The 25490-nt window shown below is 36.7% G+C and overlaps 1 protein-coding gene across 2 annotated transcripts in view; it reads right to left on the bottom strand.

Moving 5' to 3' along the window:
• Window positions 1–308: 308 nt before the first annotated feature.
• The window catches only part of AASDHPPT (aminoadipate-semialdehyde dehydrogenase-phosphopantetheinyl transferase), a 28715-nt gene continuing 3533 nt past the window's right edge, over window positions 309–25490 (bottom strand). Inside the window, exons 3-8 of one of the 2 annotated variants that reach the window (XM_058185641.1) lie at window positions 24135–24360; window positions 16450–16571; window positions 14653–14814; window positions 13484–13561; window positions 5402–5466; window positions 4933–5069 (exon numbers count right to left, since the gene is read on the bottom strand). In XM_058185641.1, coding sequence (XP_058041624.1) covers window positions 5440–5466; window positions 13484–13561; window positions 14653–14814; window positions 16450–16571; window positions 24135–24360 — 615 coding nt within the window. In that variant the 3' untranslated portion in view covers window positions 4933–5069; window positions 5402–5439. Of the gene's footprint in view, window positions 5070–5401; window positions 5467–13483; window positions 13562–14652; window positions 14815–16449; window positions 16572–24134; window positions 24361–25490 lie in introns of both variants that reach the window. The other variant, XM_058185640.1, reaches the window with a different exon arrangement.

Raw genomic sequence — 25490 nt, 5'->3', positions numbered from 1 at the left:
ATGTGTGGTGGTGACATCCTGTGTGGACCTCGTGAGTGTGGAAGAAGCACGAAGCTGAAGCCTGAAGATGACGAATGAGACTTCGACGAAACGTCGCCAAGACACTTCCAATTTTACACAGGAGAAAACCTGAACAACCAGACCTATATACAAACACCGTGAAAACCTCAGAAAACAAATATATATATATATATATATATATATATATATATATATATACACATATATATATATATATATATATATATATATATATATATATATATATATATATATATATATATATATATATATATGTAGATCTTTGGTTATTCGGGTTTTCTGCTGCATGTATGGATTGGAGGGGTTTGAAATGGCCAATGTTGCAGCTGCGGTCTGGCTTCTGGTCATTAATCGTGCTTCATGATCAGTGTGGGTTTGGGTCTGCTTTCTGGGTGGATGTGTGGTGGTGACATCCTGTGTGGACCTCGTGAGTGTGGAAGAAGCACGAAGCTGAAGCCTGAAGATGACGAATGAGACTTCGTCGAAACGTCGCCAAGACACTTCCAATTTTACACAGGAGAAAACCCGAATAACCAAAGATCTACATACAAACACCCGCGAAAACCTCAGAAAACACACACACACATATATATATATATACATATATATATATATATATAGCCAGAACTGTAGAAAAAGCATTAGCAGATTTAAGGCTCAGGATATAATTTTAACCCGCAGGAGCAGTTTCCAAATTATGGGAAGCAAAGTACCACTCTATTTTGCTTTGGTCATACACCATCCTAAGCACTGTGTGCTATTCTGAATACCCCTCTTTAAGAGAGAGAGCTCTTAGGAATATTTGAATCCCTGCACTGGACAAGCAATTCAATTCAATTTAGCCTTAAATTACTTTCATCCCTAAAATTGTATTAGTGAGCCTTGGATTTATGTATAAAAGAACTGATTTATTGCAAACCAGTTAAGTCCCCTGACAATCGGGTTATAATCTGAAAAAAGAAGTAAAACCAGTATAGCCTTATCACTTATCATTTTGCCTAATGCACCAAATTCCCAGTTATAGAATAGGTGTATATGGCTCATAAGCAATAACTGTGAAAGGGATATACGAGTCCTAGTGGACAACCACTTTAATATGAGCCAGCTATACTGTAGCTGCCAAAAAAGCCAATGAGATCCTAAGTTGCATCAAGAGAGATAGTATCAAGGTCATATAGCAATAGCACTCAGACTTATATACCACCCTCTCTAAGCAGTTTACAGAGTCAGCCTATTGCCCCCAACAATCTGGGTCCTCATTTTACCCACGTCAGAAGGATGGAAGGCCGAGTCAACCTTGAGCCTGGTGACATTCGATCTGCCATACTGCTGGCAGCCGGTGATAAGCAGAAGGAGCCTGCAGTACTGCACTCTAACCACTATGCCACTGCGGCTCATCATAATATAAGTGTTAGTACCACTTTAAACATCCTTTGTAAGATTGCACTTGGAATACTGCATCCAGTTTTGATCGCTATAATACAAAAAAGGTTGAGACTCTGGAAAGAGTATAATGCAAAAAAGGAGATTAAAAGGTTGGAGACTAAAACATACGTTGAATGGTTACAGAAATTGGGTATGTCTAGTCTAACAAAGAAAAGGACTAGCAGTGTGACACGATAGTAGCCTTCCAATATTTGAAGAGCTGTCACAGAGAAGAGAGGTCAACCTATTCTCTAAAACACCTAAGGGCAGAACAAGAAGTAACAGATGGAAACTTGTCAAGGAGAGATCCAATCTAGAACTAGGGAGAAATTTCCTGCGCGTGAGAACAATTAATCAGTGGAACTGATCAGTGGAACTGCCTTCAGAAGTTGTGAGGGCTCATCATGGAGGTTTTTAAGAAAAGACTGGACAACCACATGATCAAAGTTCAGATGCTTGGAAAGAGGCATTAGACCGGACAATGCACCATTTGTCTGAAATGGTATAGGGTTTCCTACTAGAGCAACGGGTTGGACTAGAATTCCAAGGTCCCATTGCATTGTGTTACTGTATTCTCTAAGGGAGAAACTCCAAGGGGGTTATAATAAACTAAAATACTACCCAGTATCCTCTCTTATTAAATAAAAAGGAGATGACAGAACCTGATGAAAGGTACAATAGTATCAGGATAAATATGATATCCTGCAGACAGCCCACTTCTAATGGGGGACAAGCCTAATTGGCATCCAATCCTTTCCCCCCACCCCACCCCAATTTTTGCTAATCATTTTGGCAATTTATGAGATTTAGGCTTTTGAAGGTGATGGCATTTGATGGTAGAAAAGTTCAACTCCAAATATCTTGTTACTAGGGCACTTCATCTACTCTCCAGGATCTTTCCATGGTACTGAAAAACACTGAAGCTTTCTTGCTGTCTTCTATTGGTCCATCTAGACTCGTATATTTTTTGGGACTCTGGGTACATTTAGAATTTTGAGATTATGAAGCCTTAAAAAAATGTTAATAGTGAGCAGAATGAATAACAAAGCATCTATTTAACAGAAGGCAAACTGGTGAGGCCATTCCCCCGTTTAGGTTTTGCCTCTGATTTTAAATAAGGCCAAGGGACATCTTTGAAAATAGAAATTATAGTTGAGAATATACCGTTCATCTATTTTTTAACTAGAACCCCCTTTAAAAATGATGGATTATTGACTCTGATATGAACCTAAAGAAGTCTCTTGGACTACAGTGGTGTTCAGAGATGCCACACTGGGGGATTAAGATTTACTCTCATAATGTCTACTCTGACTGACAATAGCTAATTCTCAATAACAGATTTTTCATATCCCTTGCCCTTTGAATCATATTTGGAGACTGGGCATGGGACGCAGGTACAGACACTCTATATACTTAAGACTTGAAAGCAGCTAAAGATTATTTTCCTGGTTGAACTTCCACCCAACATGTCTAGGGCTAGGGCATGTCTAGGGCTCCACTGCAATCCAAGGCCCAGGGTCATTTCCTAGATTCAGAACATACTTTTCACATACACACACATGCAATTTCAGTTCTGAAAAAGAAATAGTCCGGGAAGTAAAGGGTATAAAACTCAAGACAACCATCTGCTGTTATAGCTAGGAGGTATATTAAGCTACACGTTATACAGGAGATTGTTTTCATTACTTCTTGTCATTACCTGGAAATACATAACTCAAAAGCAGCTGTGTTTATTCCCTTTCTCACAACCACATTTATTAGATATGCTAACCTTGGCAACTTTTTAAGTTATACAGACAGGCTTGCATAAGGTCCAGGTGTTTCCCTTAACACTTGAGCCTTAAAGCCCAAGTGTTTCCTTATTATAGGACACCATCATTAGACCTTCTTTGTCATGATAGGTAACTAGAGACCATTTACCAACTATTCTGGAATGGAAAGAGTCCACAGGGCCTTGCACTTTTCTTCTTCCACTCATTTCCATTATGTGGTAGGGTAGCACATTTGAATATATAAGAATTACAGTAGGAACAACGAGGTGATTATTGGGGAAATTGAAATTAATCACATAATACCTTATCAGTATATTTCTTTCGTGAAATAGACATGCAACACCTACCCTGTATATCTCCTGCAATTAGGCTCAAGCTTAATCCCTCCAAGACGGAGTGGCTGTGGATGCCGGCATCCCGGTACAGTCAGCTGCAGCTGCGGCTGACTGTTGGGGGCCAGTCATTGGCCCCGATGGAAAGGGTGTGCAACTTGGGCGTTCTCCTGGATGGGCGGTTGTCTTTCGAAGACCATTTGATGACCGTCTCCAGGAGAGCTTTTTATCAGGTTCACCTGATTCGCCAGTTGCGCCCCTTCCTGCACCGGGATGCCCAATGCACGGTCACTCATGCTCTCGTGACCTCTCGCTTGGACTATTGCAATGCTCTCTACATGGGGCTCCCCTTGAAGAGCACCCAGAAACTCCAGTTAGTCCAGAATGCAGCTGCGCGGGTGATAGAGGGAGTGGTTCGGAGCTCCCATGTAACACCCATCCTGCGCAGACTGCACTGGCTGCCTGTTGTCTTCCGGGTGCACTTCAAGGTATTGGTGACTACCTTTCAAAGCGCTCCATGGCTTAGGACCAGGATATTTACGGGACCATCTACTGCCATCTTCTATCTCCCAGCGACCGGTGCGTTCTCACAGAGAGGGACTCCTTAGGGTGCCGTCAGCCAAGCAATGTCGACTGGTGGCCCCCAGGGGGAGGGCCTTCTCTGTGGGGGCTCCTACCCTGTGGAACAAACTTCCCCCTGGACTTCGTCAACTATCCGACCTTCGGACCTTTCGCCGCGAACTTAAAACCTATTTATTCCGTTTAGCTGGACTGGCTTGATTTAAAAAATTTTAATTTGCTTTTATGGGTTTTAAATTTTTGTAAACTTTATAGGGTGTTATTGTATTTTAAATTTTTGGCCAATTGAATAAGTTTTTTAAGGGGTTGTTCTTAATATTATATGTACTGTTCTTTTTGTTTTTTATTCTGGCTGTGCACCGCCCTGAGTCCTACGGGAGAAGGGTGGTATACAAATTAAAATATTATTATATTATTATTATTATTATTATTATTATTAATTACACAGGTCATTCAACAGAGAAAACTGATACGTTCCCTGATTCATGCATAGGAGTCAATGGAAATATACCAATTTCTTTCATTACACAGAAAGAAGAATGAGCCACTTATACAAGTTAAGCCATAGAACAGTTAAATCAAATCTGAGCGATATGGGAAAATATTTACAAATGTATACACAGCAAGAAAAACAATTTTAAAAGGTTTCTCCCTCAAGTGCTCTCCTTCTTGCCCCATACATTTCCACACCAATTAGCTGTTGGTAAAATAACAATTTGCAGCCTCTGAAGGCTTTCAATTTCTTTTTCGGTAAATCCAGCTTCTCTCATCTTGGAGTGCTGCTCTGTCGTGTTGGCTTTTCCTGTCTAGAACAAAAGCTTTCCCAACAAGCAGGGTCTTCTGGTGTAAGAGGAATAGCAGAGGCAACTAAATCATTGAAAGTCAGTATTGTAAATGCAGGCTTATTGCTGGGAATCATCTAAAAGAAGGAAAAAATAGATTGATTTTTTTCTGGTTGAGAAGCAAGGCTAGGATTATTTCATTTACAAATATATAATATATTTGTATTATATATATATATATATAATATATTACAAAGGCTCTAAGAGTTGTAAGCTTAATTCTGCGTAGCTTCTTTTCCAAAAACTCTATACTACTAACCAGAGAATTCAAAACATTTGCCAGACCCATTCTTGAATACAGCTCACCTGTCTGGAACCCATTCCACATCTCTGACATTAATACAATTGAACGAGTCAAGAAATATTTTACAAGAAGAGTTCTCCGCTCCTCTGTAAAAAAACAAAATACCTTATTCCACCAGACTTGAAATCCTGGGATTAGAAAATTTAGAATTCCGCCGACTCCGACAAGACCTGTGTTTAACACAGAGAACCATCTATTGCAATGTCCTTCCTGTTAAAGACTACTTCAGCTTCAATAGCAATAATATAAGACTCAACAACTGCCTTGACCTCATCTTCTGCAACAATCCAAACTCAATTTACGGACTACAAATTAAAGAACCTTTTTCAAACAGTGACCACTGCATGATTGATTTTCGTCTCAATATACGTCCATACTTAAATCGTCATAACAACAGAACTCCCAACTACAACTTCAAGAAAGCCAATTACGACCTTATAAACAACGATCTTTCATTTCTGAACTGGCAAAATCTGTTTGCAACCTGCATAACCGCTGATGACCTCTATAGAGTCTTCCTACTTGAAATCAATAGAGTCATTAAATTATATGTACCACGAATGACTACCATGTCCAAGAAAAACAAACTACCCATATCAATAAAAAAGCTTCAATCAAAAAAAAAAATCCCTCTGGAAAAGAAACAAAAAAGGCTATGTTACAAACTTCAGAAACCGCTACAGAAACATATGCAACCAAATAAAAACTGAATGCACAAATTACCACACCAAGCAAGAAGAAAACCTTCTACGCACAAATTCCAATCGTGCCTTTTATAATTTTGTCAACAATAAACTTAAAGATTCAAGATCCATCCCACCACTAAAAGATTCTAACAACAAAGAATGCAATGACGAAACAGTCAAAGCAAACCTCTTCAACATTTTCTTTGGCTCAGTTTTTGTTAACTCCGATAACACATATCCAACATTCCACAAACGAACCAGCAATGACTATGATGATTTAACTCATATAGATTTCACAGAAGACAACGTTGGTAAAGCTCTTCACAACTTAAAACCATCGCTTTCTATTGGACCTGATGGTCTATGTGCATATTTCTTAAAAACTTTCCATTAATATAGCTGAACCCCTAAGTATTATCTTTGATAAAGCTTTCACTACCAGTTCTCTTCCCAAACTTTGGTCACTAGCCACAGTCATCCCCATCTTCAAAAAGGAGACCCCAGCTTAGTCGAAAACTACAGACCGATCTCCCTTTGCTCGTCACCTGCAAAGTCATGGAATCTATCATCAATCAATCCATTACCTCACACTTAGAAACTAACAACCTACTCTCCAACAAACAATTTGGTTTCAGGAAAAGTTATCATGTAACTTACAACTTCTCCACTGCAAAAACATATGGACTTCAAATCTAGATCAAGGCAAATCAATAGATGCAATCTACATAGACTTCTGCAAAGCTTTTGACTCAGTAGTACACGATAAACTTCTCCTTAAACTAACATCCTATGGCATCTCAGGACCCCTCCACAAATGGATATCTGCTTTTCTGTCTAACAGACAACAAGTGGTCAAAATTGGCAATGCTTTATCAAATCCTGTTCCTGTCAAGAGTGGCGTTCCTCAAGGCAGCGTCCTTGGACCAACACTCTTTATTCTATACATTAATGATCTTTGTGACCATATCTCAAGTAATTGTGTTCTCTTTGCTGACGATGTCAAACTATTTAACACCACAGACAACACTTCTATCATTCAAAACGACCTTGACCATCTAACCGCTTGGTCTAAAATTGGCAGCTCCAAATTTCAACCAGCAAATGCTCAGTCTTACATATAGGAAAAAGAACTCTAAAACTAAGTACATACTAGATGGACATTACCTTACAGACGACCCCATCCCGTTAAAGACCTTGGAGTTTTCATGTCAAATGATCTAAGTGCCAAAGCCCACTGCAACTACATAGCAAAAAAGCTCTAAGAGTTGTAAACCTAATTTTATGTAGCTTCTTTTCCAAAAACACCACACTACTAACCAGAGCATATAAAACATTTGCTAGACCAATTCTAGAATACAGCTCACCTGTTTGGAACCCTCACCACATCTCTGACATCAATACAATTGAACGTGTCCAGAAATATTTTACAAGAAGAGTTCTCCATTCCTCTGAAAACAACAAAATACCCTATCCCACCAGACTTGAAATCCTAGGCTTAGAAAACTTGGAACTCCGTCGCCTTCGACAAGACCTAAGTTTAACTCACAGAATCATCTATTGTAATGTCCTTCCTGTCAAAGACTACTTCAGCTTTAATTGCAATAATACAAGGGCAACCAATAGATTTAAACTTAATATAAACCGCTTTAATCTAGATTGCAGAAAATATGACTTCTGCAACAGGATCATCAGTGCTTGGAATACTTTACCTGACTCTGTGGTCTCTTCCCATAATCCTAAAAGCTTTAACCAAAAACTTTCTACTATTGACCTCACCCCATTCCTAAGAGGACCATAAGGGGCGTGCATAAGCGCACAAACGTGCCTACCGTTCCTGTCCTATTGTTTTTCTTTTCTTCTTCCTATATATGTTTATATGTGTATATACTATATAATCTTTTTGTATGATGTTGTGACAAATAAATAAATAAATAAATAAATAAAAATAAAATACAAGAGCAAACGATAGATTCAAACTTAATGTTAACCGCTTCAATCTTGATTGCAGAAAATATGACTTTTGTAACAGAGTTGTTAATGCTTGGAATACACTACCTGACTCTGTGGTCTCTTCTCAAACTCCCAAAAGCTTCAACCAAAAACTGTCTACTATTGACCTCACCCCATTCCTAGGAGGACTATAAGGGGCATGCATAAGTGCACAAAAGTGCCTACCGTTCTTGTCCTATTTGTTTCCTTTCAATATATGTGCTTGTATATAATGTTGTGACAAAAATAAATAAATAAATAAATAAATAAATAAATAAATAAATAAATAAATAAATAAATAAATAAGGTTGTTTTCTTGGGGGGGGGGTTGCATACTTGAAATAAAAGACAAAGAAAATAAATAGTTTTCAGGTCAACCACTATGTTCAAATTTGATACAAATTTGATTCAAAAAATCCAAGATGTACACGCTCATCTCATTAGAAATAGTGATTATAGTGCTACCAAGTTTAATTTATAAGTAGACTGGAAATTGCTCAACAATTCTGAAGCAGTCACATCTAACTTCAACGCTGTAAAAAAAAACTGTTAAAAAAAGAAGTTAAATGGAAAATCAAAAAGTCAAATGTCTCTACATTACTTGGGGATTAGTCATCAACACACTGATAGTAATTGAGTTAGAATGTGCATCATAGATCAAGAAAGGTATTATCCAAGTCCAAGAATTTATTATGATTAATGAGCACTGTCAAGAAAATGATTATAAAAATAGTACTCCTTTAAAGAAATGGAAATATTCTCCAAATGAGAAAAATGGATCATAAGCATTCAGAAAATAAATGCCAAGAAGCAAATAAATAGGGCTGGGAACTTTTCCCCCCCTCTTAAATCAGGGGCTGTAATTTGTTTTCTGCGGTGCTTAGAAGCTTGTGGATGATGTTATCAGAAGCTGGCAATAACAGCAAATTATGTCAAGGATCTGTTCCCCCACCTGGTCCTTTATGTTTTCCAATAACTGCTATAATTGAGTCAATACACTCTGCTGCTGGTCACCCTCTTCTCTTTCCTTTCACTTTTTTCAGTTGTATGAACTTCCATTGAGAACTTTTCCCCTTAACATATCTGAAGTGTAATCATTTGAACCTGGTAATGTATACCCTGAGTGAGAACTCTGAGTCGATGTGTTCAACGATCCATTTGTTCGCTTGGCTATCCATGATATTTTTAAAGTCTTTTCAGATCACAAGGTTCCAAAGTGTCAATACTCTTTCTATCCCGATTCTCTGAAATCCAACTTTTACTTCTGTAAAGTACCACAGGGAATACCATGGTGTGCACAGTTCTTATTTTTGATCAGCAATCTTCGTGGCTGCTCTCCTGTGTAGTGTCTTGTGGCATATATATTACTTTTTTACTGTTGGCTGATGATCCTAAAAGAGTTGTGGTCCAGCAAGAACAGTTAAAACAAAAGGGATGACTTGGGAGTAAGGCCTGGAGATGATTGGCCTCTCCCATAAGGCTTAAAAGAGGAGCAAAGGAACGTGAGCCCTTTGCAGGAAAGCAATGTTGTTAATTCTGTTCCCAGTTGGCATCTCTGTTTGATTCTGGACTCTGTGTGGCTTTGCCAAGTATGTCTTTGGCAGCGTGTCAAGGGAGATAAAGGTTGGTGATTATCCCAAAGGACTTCTCCTGAAGGACTTTTTGCAACTAATTGGGACTCAGCTGTGAATGAAAGTAATTCATTCATTGTTGCAATAAAAGGTTTTTGGGACTACTCGTGTGTTTTAATGATTCAGTAAGCCTAGGACTAAGTCACAACAAAAAGATAGCAGCTACCTACCTCTTCAATACCTTCATTGTTAGTTCTAAAGCTGGTTATATCTGTTATTATTGGTTTGGTCTTCTTCATTTTAGTCCCAGTTGCTCATTATGGGCCTTCAGCTTGCACATGCTTTGCATTTCTGGGCTATCAGGGTAGTATCATCAGCAGAGCATATTATTGATATTTCTTCTTCTGGCTTTTAAATGACATCTTCTTCCAATTCAGTTCCCTCAATGTATATGCTGCATGTAATTTGAATAAATAATAGTTGTGGGGAGAGTATGCAATCCTGTCTCATTCCTTTGCCAACCTAGATACCGTCTTCTCCATTAGGTCCATCATGTAACTTCCTGCCTGCAGTATAGGTTTTCCATATAAATAAAGAAATGTTCTAAGTTTCTCATTTTCTAAGTGCATTGTTCATAATTACACAAAGTCTTTTCTATAGTCAACAAAGCACATGCTGTTTTTGTTATTTCTGGCTTTCTCAATTATCCAGAGAAAATGCCTTGTGTTCTTTGGCCTTTTCTAAAGGGTTATTTTGATAGCATATAAAATTAAGGATATTGTATAATAGTTTGCATACTCTGTTACCTTTTCTTTAGTACTGGAATGTAGACTGACCTCTTCTAATCACCTGGCCACTGTGTCATTATCCAAGTTTGCGGTGAAAACCTTTACTGATTTCTCTTCTATTGCTTGCCGTAATTTTTATGATATTGTATCAATTTTTGCAGCTTCCAACTTGGTAATGACTAAGGACTTATCTATTTTTTGTAAGTAGGGAGTATCTTCTTTGGTATTGTGGATGTTGATTCTGTATATTTACTCTGTGGAATTTCAACACATTCCTTTCATTTTGCTTTGAGTTATTATCTATCGATGGGCATCCTTCAGCTTACCAGTTTGAGACCGGAACCTCCTTCCTAGTCTTAAGACCTTTTGGAAAACTGTCCCTGTTTTTCTCTGTTACCAACTTTGATGTCTTTGCAGATTTGCTCTAATACTGCTTCTTTGCAGCTCTCTGAAATAATTTTGTCAAGTTTGTTCCTGAGATCTTTGGCCTTTTTGGCTTCTCCTCTTGGCAATTTCCACCATCTATTCTGTCATTTGATTCCCTTTTGTTTCTTGGTCTTTGGCAGTTTCTTTGTATATTCATCTTTAATAATTTCTTTGATTTCCCTCGATAATTCCTCTGGTTCCCTATCAGGCTCCCAAAACCAACAAAAACACACTGAGACTCTTCTGAGGCAGTTTCCTTTTTTGTACCTCCCATACAGATATAAATCTTGCCATTGAAATAGATTAATTTGCACTATTAAACCTACCCTCTGGAAAATAGAAGGAGGACTATCTTAAGACTCTCCTACACAAAATATCTAAACTGGGCTGTCTTTTGCTCCTCTGGCATGCACTCCCTCCTTTCTGGGAATCTGGACAACATTCTTTCATAGTATCAGAGCAATACAAGATTTAAGAGCATATATTTTTATTTATTTTATATAGCCATCCAGAGAGGTGCAGTGGCCTAGAGGTGGCGCTCTCGCCTCACAATCAGGAGTCTGTGAGTTCGATCCTAGGTAGAGGCGGATATTTCTCTCTCTCTGGGCACATTGAGAATATATATCTGCAGAAACAATCTCCGCATTGGCGACAGGAAAGGCATCTGGCCAGTAAATACTGAGCTCCATTCAGTTGCCTCCAAGACTTCACCTCGCAAGGGATTATGGGGTCTTTAAAAGAAGATGATGATTTATATAGCCATCCATCTTAAGCTACTCTGGGTAGTTCACAACAACCAAATCTTGACATACTCCTTGAAAGTGTTGTGTACATGCGCAGGATCATTTTTTGGAAACTGGTTGGCTGTCTTTTTCTCCTTAGCTTAACTTGGAACTTGCACGTAAGTAGATCATGATCTGTTCCACAGTTCTCTTCTGTGAGTTCTTCCACCTCTTTCTACCAATAATGTATTCACTGTGATTTCTGCATAACTCTGTCTGGTAATGTCCACGTGTATAATGTCACTATGGTTGTTTAAAGCAAAGGCGTAGCAGCAGAAGGAAGGAGATAATAATCCAGCCTTTCTTCCTTGTTTTTTTTTTCTTTTTGTAAAGGAAAAGAATGGTAGTGGGAGCCCTTGATAAATTCCCATTTCCCGCGAAGCCTCCAAATCAGCTGAAAGTTGTGCCACCAAATTGGCAGATTTTTCCATCTGGTTTGGGGAGTTTGGGGGTTTTAAGGGATGTAATGGAATTGGTTTTCTGCAAAGAGGCTGCTTCCATTTCCACTTTCATGTGAAAAACAAGAAGAAAAAAAACCTGCAGTACTGAAAGTAATTTGTTTCTGAGCTTCAACTGAAGAAACTCCATGTACTGGAGGGGGTTGCAAATATGGAGCTATAGGAAGTAGAAGGCTTATAGTTGTCTGTCTCCGTATTAAAAATGCAAGTTTTTAAAATAACAAGAGCATACATTTGTACACACACACGCACACACATGTACTCATCATGTTATTCCCTTTCAAGATAAGTAATGTTACTCAGGGCACAGAAAAGATGTAAAAAAAATATATAAGAAATTCATGAGATTAATAATAGAAAAGGAAACATAGCCAGAACTAATTTATTCTTGTTTTTAAAAATCTCACATATGAAATTGCTGACAAAATACTTAATTCGTATGTAAAATCTAAAGGTTGGATCCTCTCCAGAGTCACTTTTTGTGAAATAGCCAGCCAAATATATATTTGATAAATAGATAGATAAATAAATAAATAACATTCAGCTCTTATCAGTTGATAAAACTGCCAACACTTTTTTAAACTAAGACAAAGATTCAGGGAAATATAAATGATGGATATGAGCTCAAAGAATATTTGTAGGAAAACATTGTTCAAGATAGAATCCTCAAGATTAAGTAAGGATAAATATTGCAGAAGAATTTGGCATGACTTTTATTTTATTTTAATATTATAGATATTTTTGAGATAAATAAACTGGCTGGAATTAGTCTGTGTCTCTTTAGGGCTTGTTTAGGCTCTGTCACCTCCAAGCACTGTTGACACAAATCCTTTAGGGAACATCTTTAGTTCAACTCACCTTAGCTTTGGATCGTTTTAAGAAGTGAAATCTATTTCAATCAGATTGAACTGTTGGGAATCGCCAATTGTTAGAAATCTTAATTGCGTCTCTGAGAAGTTATTTTCCTCCAAGTGATCAAATTTCATTTTTTCCCAGTAAGGTTGCTGAATTGCTAATGATTGCCATGCCTTACAGTATTATCTGGTACCTTCCTTATGCTATAGTTTTAGGCATTTCTGTATATTTTTTTAATATTTGATATATTGTAGAAATCTTTTTGTGCTTGATTTGAACACTGAGACCAATATTTGAACAAATATAGATAGATAGATAGATAGATAGATAGACAGACAGACAGACAGACAGACAGACAGACAGACAGACAGACAGACAGACAGACAGACAAAAAGAAAGATTTGTTAGTTGTTTTGTAGTACAACAACTTCTTTGTGGGGTAAAGCATGCTCAACATGATCAACAGACATTTAACTGGAGCAAAATTTTAAAACTTCAGCTGACGATGAAAACCGAAACCCCACCACCACACACACACACATTCCCTCATGTAGCAGACAATATCAAATTTCAGCCAGTATTAATTTCAAATATATTATACAAAATTAAGGATAATTTGCAGAATAATTTACCCCAGAGTGGTACTTTTCAAACTCTCCTGATTTTCCAAGAGCAACTGCAATATGGTGGCAATCATCTAATCGGGTCTCCTAAGTAACAAATAAAGCAGAAATAAGATTTGGCATCACTTACATGCTTCAGGAAGCGGTGTAGGACAATTTGCCATGGCCAACTCGCCACGGGATAACTTGTCATGGCCAACTCACCGCAGGATAACTCAATGCTGTATTAATCATTTCATTCAGTTACTTTTATTATTGGTGACCATGTTTTCATCAAAATTATTCTAACTCTTCTATTTCTGGATTAGCTCACTTTATTTTATTACTATTGACCATGGTTCCATCAAAATTAATTGAACTTTTGTTGAAGTATTGTTGAATTGTCCCACAGTGAATTGTCCTGTGACATGTTGGCCATAGTGAGTTGGTCATAATGAGTTGTACCATTCCACCAGGAAGGTTGGTGACAATATAGCCTAAGCTAGCCTTTCTCAACTAAATGCTTGTTTGCACTTTCCCCCTTTTCTCATTTAACAAGTAAAACAACAAAACTTTGTGATTCTGATGACATTGTCCACCAATCAAAGAACAGTATGGATGGTAAAGATGCAATCCAGTTTCTTTCTTGATCATAATTTAAAATACACAATGACATTTGTTTCATCTTTAAAATTTATGTTGAATTCCATCACCTAGTCCTAGGAGTTAAAAGTGCATTTTTCAATGATTTCCACATTACTTCATTTTGAGAAAAAAAATGAATCTGAAGTTATTGTCATAACCTCATGTAGATTACAGACATTAGAAGAGGCTTCAATTGGAGATGAGTAATAGAAATTGTGGCAGTTGTTTATTTTTGTTTGTCTTGAGAAAATGCTACATTTCATTAGGAAAGCCCATTCTTCAACCCAATCATTACATCAGCATGCCAAAATTTATTGGACAAAAGTCAGATGGTAACTTCATACTTTCAGACTCAGTCATTTATAGCTGAGGCTAAAAATATGTTGCTGCTAAAGTTATAGCAGAAAGTGAGAGAAGAGGAAAGATTTTAGCTGATGAGGAGGTAGGCACAAATAATGCTAGAGACAGTATCATTTATTTCAATGCAAACCTATTATGTTTCAGTTCAATATGTATGATGGATCTAGGGAATAGCTTGTAAATTAAAATCATACCTCAAATGTCCACTCCTTTTCTTCTTCACCATCCAAGAGTACAATAGTTTCATTGTATGTTTTTCCTACTTCCAGCTCCACTGGGGACACATTAAATTCTATCCTTTGAAGGTCAAATCCTATTCCAACACCAATGGCTTTTACAAAGCTCTCTTTTAATGCCTAAAGTTTGACATTCAAACAAAAGAGGTTATTGGGTGCATAGTATACATTTGTAAATCATTCTGAATCATTTCTAGCCATTAATTAACCTCTCTAAACCACTTATGCAAGGCACGATTCCTTCTCTTTACACATTTATTTTGTAATTATATGTACACAATTTTGAAATTAGTTGAATCCATCAAAGCTGTTGTGAACGTGTCAAGTTCACGACATGGCAAACCTATGGCATGTGTGCCAGAGCTGGCACACAGAACCCTCTCTGCTGGCACGTGCACAGTCACCCCAGGTCAGATCTGCGTGGCGTTTCTTTCGTGAGCTTGTTTCCCTGCAATCGATGAAACAGAAACTCACAAAAGGAAAAGATTTTATCTCTTGCCATGCTGCTGGTGTTGGGATGCCCCACCTCTCACCGATCAGTGGTCTTTGGGTCTCTGCTGTGCATGCGCGCATGTCCACCCATGCGCATGTTCGTGCATGTCTGCATACCTTTCAGTTTGGGAATGCGCACGGTTTGGGCACTCGGTATCTAAAAGGTTTGCCATCACTGGACTAAAATTTCATCATTTTTTTCAAGTCTTGAACTAGATTTCATTTTCTAGCATTCATGTTCTTTATTGCTGCCCACCTCCTTTCACGTTTTTTCTATTCCTTCTATTCCTCCATTCTTTCTATTCTTTCGGTATGCTGCTAGTCTCTGTAATAAATCAGGCCAATGGAAGCTTTGAAGGAGCTTCATTTCTGTCAGCACAGGCAACGTTCTAAGGATGGGCAGCAGCAGGAATGAAAGGTATATGCCACTGCTCAACTGTCCTTCCCAGTCACGATACAACTTTTTAAAAACTTCAACGGCATCCAAGAAATTTTTTTTTAAAAAAAAAATGCAGACGAAAATGCCTAATATGCTCTAAGCATTGTGCACGTACTGAAAGGCAAGGTAATTCCTGTGAAGAGATTCACAGTCTAATAGAAAAGAGATAAAAGAAAAAAAATTAGGACAGAAAAGGAATGAAAGATCCGAACAGCTATTATTTTTTTTATGAATGGAAAGGTTCATTTACCCTTTTGCAAATATATTTTTCTTAAGAGGTAGAGGATATAGTCTAATTTATCTTCAGTTGAGCTGCCAAATTAGTTCTTCAATAGTTGTCAAAAGAATTACCAAGACATCCTGGAAATTCATGGCCATTAGCATAATGAAGAGACTAATAATAAAATATAATATACTATGTATTCCTAGTTGTGAGTGTTAAGATATTGTTGGTTTCATAGGTCAAACATTTGGAAATTAAATTTGTAAGACTTTGATTAAATCTGGGATCATTGGGTGAATCACTCTTCCACAACCTAAACTATCAAACAATATTGTTGGAAATAATCAAATAGAAAACAATCTTTTAGTATACCTACGGTGCTCCTAAACTCTTTGAAGAAAAGCCAAGATACAACTGAGAAAGCCAGAATTACCTTTTCTGGAAAAATGATTAATTCCAGTTTTCTGGACTGCTGTAGAATTCTTCCAAGAAGTTTTCAAAATAGACATTCTACACTCAAGAAAGTGTTCTCAAAATGATGAATGCTTACGTGCTTGAACAAGGACTCTATTAAATGACTGCAAACAATAAATGTTATTACCCAGTGCCTATGAAACATATCCAACTGAAGCCATTCATTCTTCATGGACTTGATAACTCGCCATTCTTCTTCCGTGAACTGCCGTTTCATAAGCTTAAAAAAATCAGGAATTGAACCACTTCCTGAAATTAAAAAAAAAGGTAAAAGTAAAATGGAACTGGTATCAGACCACTGAAATTTAACACTAGCTGGAATCATTCACTGCACTGTCAAGCCTAAATGAAGCCTATTGATATAATGTATGAACTTAACATGTTGAAATTTTTAATTCTTACTTTATGGCATAACCTGCTGTGTTAACCGAGATAGTTGTAGTTTATTCCTTAAACCAAGGCAAAGAAACTATAGCTTAGCATGTCTTCTGATCCAAGCTGTTTACCTTCAAAGTACAAATACACTGTAAGAGTGAGTCTTTAGGGTTGCAGACAATTTCAGTCACAATCTTGTACACCTTTCTCAGCGACACAAGCCCGTGACAATTATATTGATGGAAACTGGGATATTTAACATTTAGAACACACACTCGTCTACTGATAAGTCTGAAATCTTTTATTAGGAATGATAATCTACAGCCCATAGGTAGCTTCCCAAAGCTAATTATAGGTACCATTCACATCTGTTGCCAAAAATCAGAGTTTCATTAAATATTCTATTTTGATTATATTTTTTACAAGATTGAATGGTTTTTGTTTATTTTTACAAATCATTACATTTAAGATAAATTTAGGAATTTTTGGAGAGTGGAGAGTTTTTTAGACAAGTAAGTGTTCCGGACCTATAAATATTTTGGAATTTTCTCACCAACATGCCACACAAAGGGGAAAGAAAAATCTTCAGAAGTAAGAAATATCCAAATGAGAGATCATCATTGCTGAGAAGAATGAAGAAAATGAAGGTTTATTTAAAATAAATGAATAAATCAATCAATCATGAAATGGGCTTTATAAATTATGCTTTTTATTTTTATGAATGAAAAATAAAGGTAAATAACTGATTGTTATAACTGGTGACAATACCTGTAGAAAACAGAATTTGTGTGTGTGTGTGTGTGTGTGTGTGTGTGTGTGTGTGTGTGTGTATGTCTTTGGTTGTTCGGGTTTTCTCCCGTGTAAAATTGGAAGTGTCTTGGCGACTTTTCGACGAAGTCTCATTCGTCATCTTCAGGCTTCAGCTTCGTGCTTCTGGGAGCAATGTGTGATCGCAGCTGTTTCTTTCTTTTAACTGCTAGTGGGGGTTTGAACTGATTGGGTGGGAGCTTGGCTGTGCTCTGATTGGATGGGGTTTTTTTGTGCTCTGATTGGCTGGGGGTGTGTCCTGTTTGGGTGGGGGCTTGGTTGTGCTCAGATTAGTCTGAGTTGCAGGGGGATTTGAGCTGGTGAGCTGCATTGCTGTTGTTTGGCTTCGTGGTCGTGGTCGTGCTATATCTTCATAGTGGGTGTCAGTCTGCTGCATGTATGGATGGGAGGGGTTTGAAATGGCTAGCGTTGCAGCTGCGGTCTGGCTTCTGGTCCTTGGTCGTGCCCACACTGATCATGAAGCACACACTGATCATGAAGCATACATACATACATACACACACACACACACATACATACATACATATATATTTGTTTTCGTAGGTTTTCATGGGTATAGGTATGTAGGTCTTGGCATTTTCGGGTATATATATATATATATTTCCAGTTGAATCTTTAGATTCTCTTGTGGCCAGGAGAGGAAAAAGGATTTTGAAGACAAAGGTTTAAGATAAAGTTAATAGAAAAGCCAATAGTAAAACAACTCTATACAAATACATCAGAGAATTCTCAGTATAACAGCAGAGTCAATTTAAAGAAACATAAAATTTTTCACAGTTGAGGTAAAAGGCAAAAGGTGGTGGTTGTTGGGGCAGCAAAGAATTAAATGAAAATAGATGATCAGTTCACTGGATAGATCGCCAAAATACATCAGGTTAATCTTTATGGATTTCAAGCTGGAATTTATAAGGATGAAAATATAGTGAAATTAACAGCAGACTTGTTATCTAAATAACTATCCTGAAAACCTTCTGGTTATGTTTTTTATTGTTATTCTGACACCACATAATTATAATTAAAATGATGGGGAATGTGGCAATTTCTAATGAAACATTTTTTTTCTTTTTTGCTTTCAGAAAGTTAACGTTTTAGTTGTTTGGTGAGTTGAAACTACTATTATTACTGTGTTTGCTACCACTACAATTTCTCTTTCTTCTCTTTTTTTGCTGGCAAATAAAAACAGGTAATCAACATCTGAAGAATTACCTGGCACGGTTTCACCTAATTTCTTCATGTCCCAGATTTCTGAGAGTTTGTAGTGTCAGTCCAATTGCAGACAGCCAAATTAGCATTTGTGGATTAATGGGACAAATACTTGTATTCATTTCTACTCAGGGAATTATGTAAAACCTTCCCTGAAATTATTTCCTTCTCCTATCACTAGCTAGCCTTTCTGCCCACAGGGCAGTCAAGGCAGGTATTTTTTTTAGTATATTTAAACTATTTTAAACTATATTTAAACTAAAATACAATTTTATTTTATTTTTAAAAAAGAAGTTTGAATGGAGAAAATCATTACCACTTTGACCCTAGATTAATTGGACAAGTAAATGTACAGAAAGACAAAGTTGCTGATTACTGCAATCAATTACTGGGAAGAGTTTAGAGAATGTCATGATTCTTTCTCTATTTATACCACTTCTATCTGTCCCCTGCCCTGAGCCTGCTATAAACAGAGTGGCAAAATCAGTGATTTCCAGAAAGAAGATTTAGAATAAATCTTCAGAACATGCAGTCCTGAAGCATCTGGAGAACTGAATATTATTGAGGACTGTGCAAAGTTCAGCAGAGAACAAATAACGTATTATTAAAGGGAGCATAAAATTCATATTTTAATTTCTTAAGTGTTAAAATCTAAGAGATAACTTTGAATTAAGAAAACAGAGTTGGGATGCTCCTATTTAATAAAATAGCATTTGGAAACATTAACTTTTATTTTTTCAGTGTTTTTTTTTTATTTGAATTTATATCCCGCCCTTCTCCGGAGACTCAGGGCGGCTTATACTGTGTTAAGCAATAGTCTTCATCCATTTGTATATTATATTTGTTCATGTTGCGAAACTGCTTATTAGCAACTTAAAACTCATTAATCATATTGTCCCATTAGAAATAGTTTTTTAAATTAATAAATAAATAAATAAAAAATAACACAACCCTGCTGGGTCATAAAACCTAAACTTGTTCTTGAATGTGACAATTCATAATTTTTCCTCAAGGAAAACTGGAGTTCAAGAGATACTTTCTAGAAATAAATCTAAGAAACCAAAAATGTTGATATTGTTTTCTTTTTTAGTACATATTCTGATGCTACTCTGTCATAATTTATTATTACTGGAGTTCAGGATTAGCTGTTTTTTCCTCTGCAATATTGTTTGCAAATCAACTCAAAACTCAAGACCTCCTTTCTTGAACTTCCATCCTAAATAAAACTATCTCAGTAAATCTTTGATCCATGCTTCTGAAAACGTTGCATTCCATGGGCTTTTAGAAAGCCACAGTTTCTTCACATGTTAAAACCTTGCCAATAACAATTCTGTTTAGTATTAATAAGGTTCTTATCCATCCAATGAAATAATGGTTAGAGGGTTACACATTTAGAAATTAGAGTTCTAATCTCCCTGGGCAAATGACCTTTGGATCAAGGATGTAAAATTATGCACGGTCACTCATGCTCTCGTCACTTCTCGCCTGGATTATTGCAATGCTCTCTACATGGGGCTACCCCTGAAGTGCACTCGGAGACTTCAGTTAGTCCAGAATGCAGCTGCGTGGGTGATTGAGGGAGCACCACGTTGCTCCCGGGTAACACCACTCCTGCGCAGTCTGCACTGGCTACCTGTGGTCTTCCGGGTGCGCTTCAAGGTTTTGGTTACCATCTTCAAAGCGCTCCATGGCTTAGGGCTCGGGTACTTACAGGACCGCCTGCTGTTTCCACATGCCTCCCACCGACCCGTGCGCTCTCACAGAGAGGGTCTTCTCAGGGTGCCGTCCGCCAAGCAGTGTCGGCTGGCGGCCCCCAGGGGAAGGTCCTTCTCTGTGGGAGCACCTACTCTCTGGAACGAACTTCCCCCCGGTTTACGCCAATTGCCTGACCTTTGGACCTTTCGCCGGGAACTGAAAACTTATTTATTTATCCAAGCGGGACTGGCCTGATTTTTTAAACTCTATATTTAAATTTTAAATTTTTCAATTGTAATTTTATTGGGTATTTTATATGGTCAATTGGACGGTTTTAATTTCAGCCTTTTATTGAATAAGTTTTTTAATTGTTATTTTAGTGTGTTTATTAATTGTTTTATATGAAGGCTGTACACCGCCCTGAGTCCTTCGGGAGAAGGGCGGTATAAAAGTCTAATTAAATAAATAAATAAAATAAATAAAATAAATAAAAAATGAAGGTATTTTGAATAACAACCAGAATTTGTAGTAGTGTAAATTGTTTACTGAATTGAGTTAAGATTGCCCATTCTACAATCCCACAGTTTTACAGGCAACCCTGACAGCAATAATTTAGGTAAGAAAATCAACAACATATTCAGTGTGATATTCACTGCATTCTCCAACAGCCAAAAGCACAGTATCTCAAAACCATTACTTTGACTTTGTTGCGATAAGGGTTCATGACTTCTAAGTTACAATGTCAGACGTAAAATATGAAGCACAATTCAATACTATCAGAAAATTGAGCACTAGTTCAAAGCCTTCAATCATGTTATACTTCATGGTTCCAAAAGTATAATTTTGTATGCACTCCCACTCATGTAAAATAATTCAAATGCAATAATTTCCATAAATCAATATAAAGAAGCCTCCCCCGCCCCCTTCACCAGACACAAGGGCTCACCATTCTGGACAGCATTTCTGTGAAACATGTGGCTAGGAAAATACTGCAAAGGGAATTTTTTAAAAAAGGATACAAAAAAAACCTGAAATAGATCAATTTACTTTTAGTAACGTATTTTAATTCTATCAACGTGGGACAAAGCAAACTCTTCAGTCAATGATAAGAGACCAGTATGAAAATAATAAAGTTATACCTATTCATCCTCCTTGATACAGAAAGATTTTCCATGTTATCAGTTTTCCACAGACATCACTTTATAGCATATTAATCAGAATAGCAATATACATTATGTAGATACTGATGCAAATTAGTCTTTTTGAATAATTATTATTTCAGCGTGGAAAGTATTGGAAAAACTTAAGGTGATACTGAATATCAAATTTGGTATTTCATATTCACTACCATGCTTCCCCGAAAATAAGACCCTATCTTGTATTTTTTTTTGAACCCTGAAATAAGCGCTTGGCCTTATTGCCATGCGCTCAAAATCCCGATTGGGCTTATTATCAGGGGATGTCTTATTTTGGGGGAAACAGGGTATTAAATACTGTTCCTGTTCCAGTATTTGACAATATCAAATACTTTCTAAGTATTTGATTCCATTGCAAGGTCACATCACTTCCAAAATGGGCCCATTTTGAGGTCAGACCATTTCTGAATCACTCAGAATGGTCCAAATTCAAAAGACGCCATTTTTCACATTCCTTTGAAACAGAGATGAGCACTGCCCCCTAGAGTCGGCAACGACTAGCACGTATGTGCGAGGGGAACCTTTACCTTTTTATAACTCTCATAGATATTGTCAGGCACAAAGGGACAAGGCATGAATGTAATTTTCATGAGATTATGGAGACTTAAATAGTGCTTAATGATTGCTCAGTCAGCTTCGGCAAACAAGGCCCAATGGCATGCATAGTATTGAAGGAACAATAGTCAAGATCTGGGGATCACTGAATTATCTGCTTCTACTTGGGACAAGTTCACACAAGATTCTGAGAAATTGATTATTTAACTGTAACTGGAAAGGACACTTTTGGTGTGTTTTCCAGAGTCATCTTATGGACCACAGTAGAAAACAAATTGTTGAACTGGAAAAGAGTCTGGTGTTATCGAATATGACTGTCCTTATGGCTTTTAAAACAATAAACAGTCTCAGATCAGACAGTCCAAGTCTTCCCATACAAAACTGTCTGTTTAGATGAGAAAGGGCCATTGTACCATTGCACCTTAAATTAAGAAGACATCCCCCCACTTTTTTTTATCATTTCTTTGTATGCTGCATCTTTGAAATTTTAAGCCCTAGGACAAGATCTTTCTCCCAATGGAAAGCCATCAATTTCTCTTGGATTCTTATTGGGATGAAAAAGAAAGCTGTTTAAGCACTGTATGAAACTGGTCTGTTTACAGATGTAACTATTTTGAAAAGCAAATGAGTATGAAGATTTTGCATTGTGGCATCCAGATTCTAAAACCAGGTGGAATTGGGACTCTATTGATTAATGAAAATACTCCATTTAGAAAGGAGTTAATGTGGACTTAAGCGATGCTTCTCTCTGCATTAATCTGCAGTCACAAATAGCTGACTGAATGTTTTAATTTTAATTTTAATTTATTATATTCTATTATATTAATTTTTAAAATTAATGCTATTTGGGTTTACATTGCTACTGATTTCTTATACATAAAATAGCTTTTAATTAATGGAAGCTTTGCAATGTGTAAAACATTTTGGCAGAATTCATAACTTATTTTGCAGATGTTACCCTTAGTGGGAATCTACAACATATTATACTACAGATTGTTGACAATAAGCAGGATTTTGAAAAAAAAAGTAGGTAAATAGTAATTGTTGACATCAGGATTAGATAGAATTACTACCATAGGAAAAAAAATCAAAAGGACAAGTAATCAAGTGGCTTAATTTCTAAAGAAAAACCCACACAACAGACATATCAAACTGTATTATTCTATACTATAGAACTGACTATATTCTATATAGAGAATCAGTCTCTTCAGAATCTGGGAACTCCAGTTTTCTCATCTGAATCTTTGAAAATTATGCTTCAAAGATCGATACTCAGTCCTCCTTATAGTACAAAAATGAAATTGAACACATTTGCTTCAGTCTACACCTTAAGTATTAAGGAATCTGGTACTAAAATCTCGATCCGTGCATATACGTACTACTACGTTTTGAAATCTTATTCCCTTCATCAAGTCAGGAGTATTTGGTGGAACAACTACACCACCATGTGGTTTTCCTTGTGATGACACCTGCTACCACAGATACTGTTATTATCAGTCAGGCTTTCATTCTCCAGAAGTGTCAGCTATGATTTCCAACACCTGACAAGATGACTGAAACAATGAAAGCTTTATTACCAAGTTATTTGGAAACAATGTTGTAAAATTTATATCTTGCCACCTACAAACTCATCTATTATTTTTTCTTCAAAAAGTAGCCAATGCAATTCTTCCTTTCAGCATAACAACAACAATCCTGCAAGCAACCCAAGTAAGTTTCATGGCTGTGGAAGAATTTTAATGTACTTTTAAATTATATACTGGGTTTCTTTCTATAATTTCAGAGACCCTTTGCCTGTCCTAACCCTAAGATCTAACCAGTTCTAATAATGTGCAATCAAGTGAAAAGAGAATCAATAACTAACAATCATTTTAAAAATTGGAATGTTGTAATTTAAGTCATATTAAGCAGGCAAAAGACCTATCCTAGGTTAGGACATAGATGTATCATGTCCCATTACCTGGCATCGTAGTCTTCATGATATCAATGCCAACCTGACAATCAGGTTCAGCTGCCAGTACAGTGTAATTTCCTTGATGAGAAACATTAAAGCTGAAATTGGACTGGGTGCTGCGTAATGCGTTTATAAGGACAGGTTTGCCTTGTGAAGTCCTTTGTAACTGTATTTTGTTCCAAGGAATCTTCAGCCTTTCCGCAATTAATTTTCTTATCATCAGGCGGCCAGCCTGCAAAATAAAATAAACAAAACAACTCATAACATGTAAATTGTTCCATGTGACTAAAAAAATGTTTTATAATATTTTTTGCTTGAAAAACATTTGGATTACACCTTATGGAGTAAAATGACAATTCAGTTACCTTTTTAAAAAAAAGCAATATGAACGGATTCAGTCTTGCAACTACAATATTTTCTTAAAACTTCTGTGAAGAATTTAAAAAGAAATTGTTCTACACTTATTGACAAAACCATCTTATAAGTAGGCGAGGCTGAGAGAATCCATTATATGTAGTAGCTCCATACTAAAATTAAATCTTTTGATAGAATTTTTTTCACACATTTCCTATGTTTTATATCCATTGACAGTGTTTATATTTATAAAATATAGTATTTAATTCTGAAAGATATGAATCCATTATACGTACTAGCTCCATACTAAAATTAAATCTTTTGATAGATTTTTACACACATTTCCCATGTTTTATATCCATTTACAGTGTTTAAGGTATATTTATAAAATTGATTTAGTTATCTGCAGATGATTCTAATTTTGCCGGATTCCTGATTACAAAAAATGTCATTTTTCCCAATAATGCAATACACCATGCCCTTACATGTAAACAGTCTAAGTTTTTCAAAAATCTGACTATAGTTTGACAAGTTGCCATCATAAAATTACCTGCCAACAATTTTTGTTTTAATATCTCATTTGATGGAACGAAAATGTTTTCTGGTGCAATTGTTATTTCCAGAACTTCAGCGCCATCTGTAGAGCTTAATTTCAGCCTTTTATAAAGACTCATCCTGTTACTAAACTATTTGATGTTACTAAAAACTTAGAACACTACAGTATTTTATACAATAGTAATACCACCAAAGCCTCTCCTACCATGTGCCTCAGCCTACTAAAAACATGAAGTGCAATTTTCAGCCAAAGTTTCTAGGTTATGGAAATCTGGAGAAGGTACCAGATTTTTGATGATCTCATACAAGAGGTGATGGAAAATTTCTAGTTGTCCCTCTTATACAGCAAGAGCTACATTACTGATATTTGGCTTGATATCCACTATAGCCCTGACTGCAGCGGTGAAATCTGGCTGGATCTATCCGGCTCGTGCAAATCGGTAGCACCAGTGG

The sequence above is a fragment of the Ahaetulla prasina genome, chromosome 5 (assembly GCF_028640845.1).
Source record: "Ahaetulla prasina isolate Xishuangbanna chromosome 5, ASM2864084v1, whole genome shotgun sequence".
Taxonomy (NCBI): domain Eukaryota; kingdom Metazoa; phylum Chordata; class Lepidosauria; order Squamata; family Colubridae; genus Ahaetulla; species Ahaetulla prasina.
Note: the sequence above shows the minus strand (reverse complement) of the source record. Positions and strands in the feature narration are given on the sequence as shown.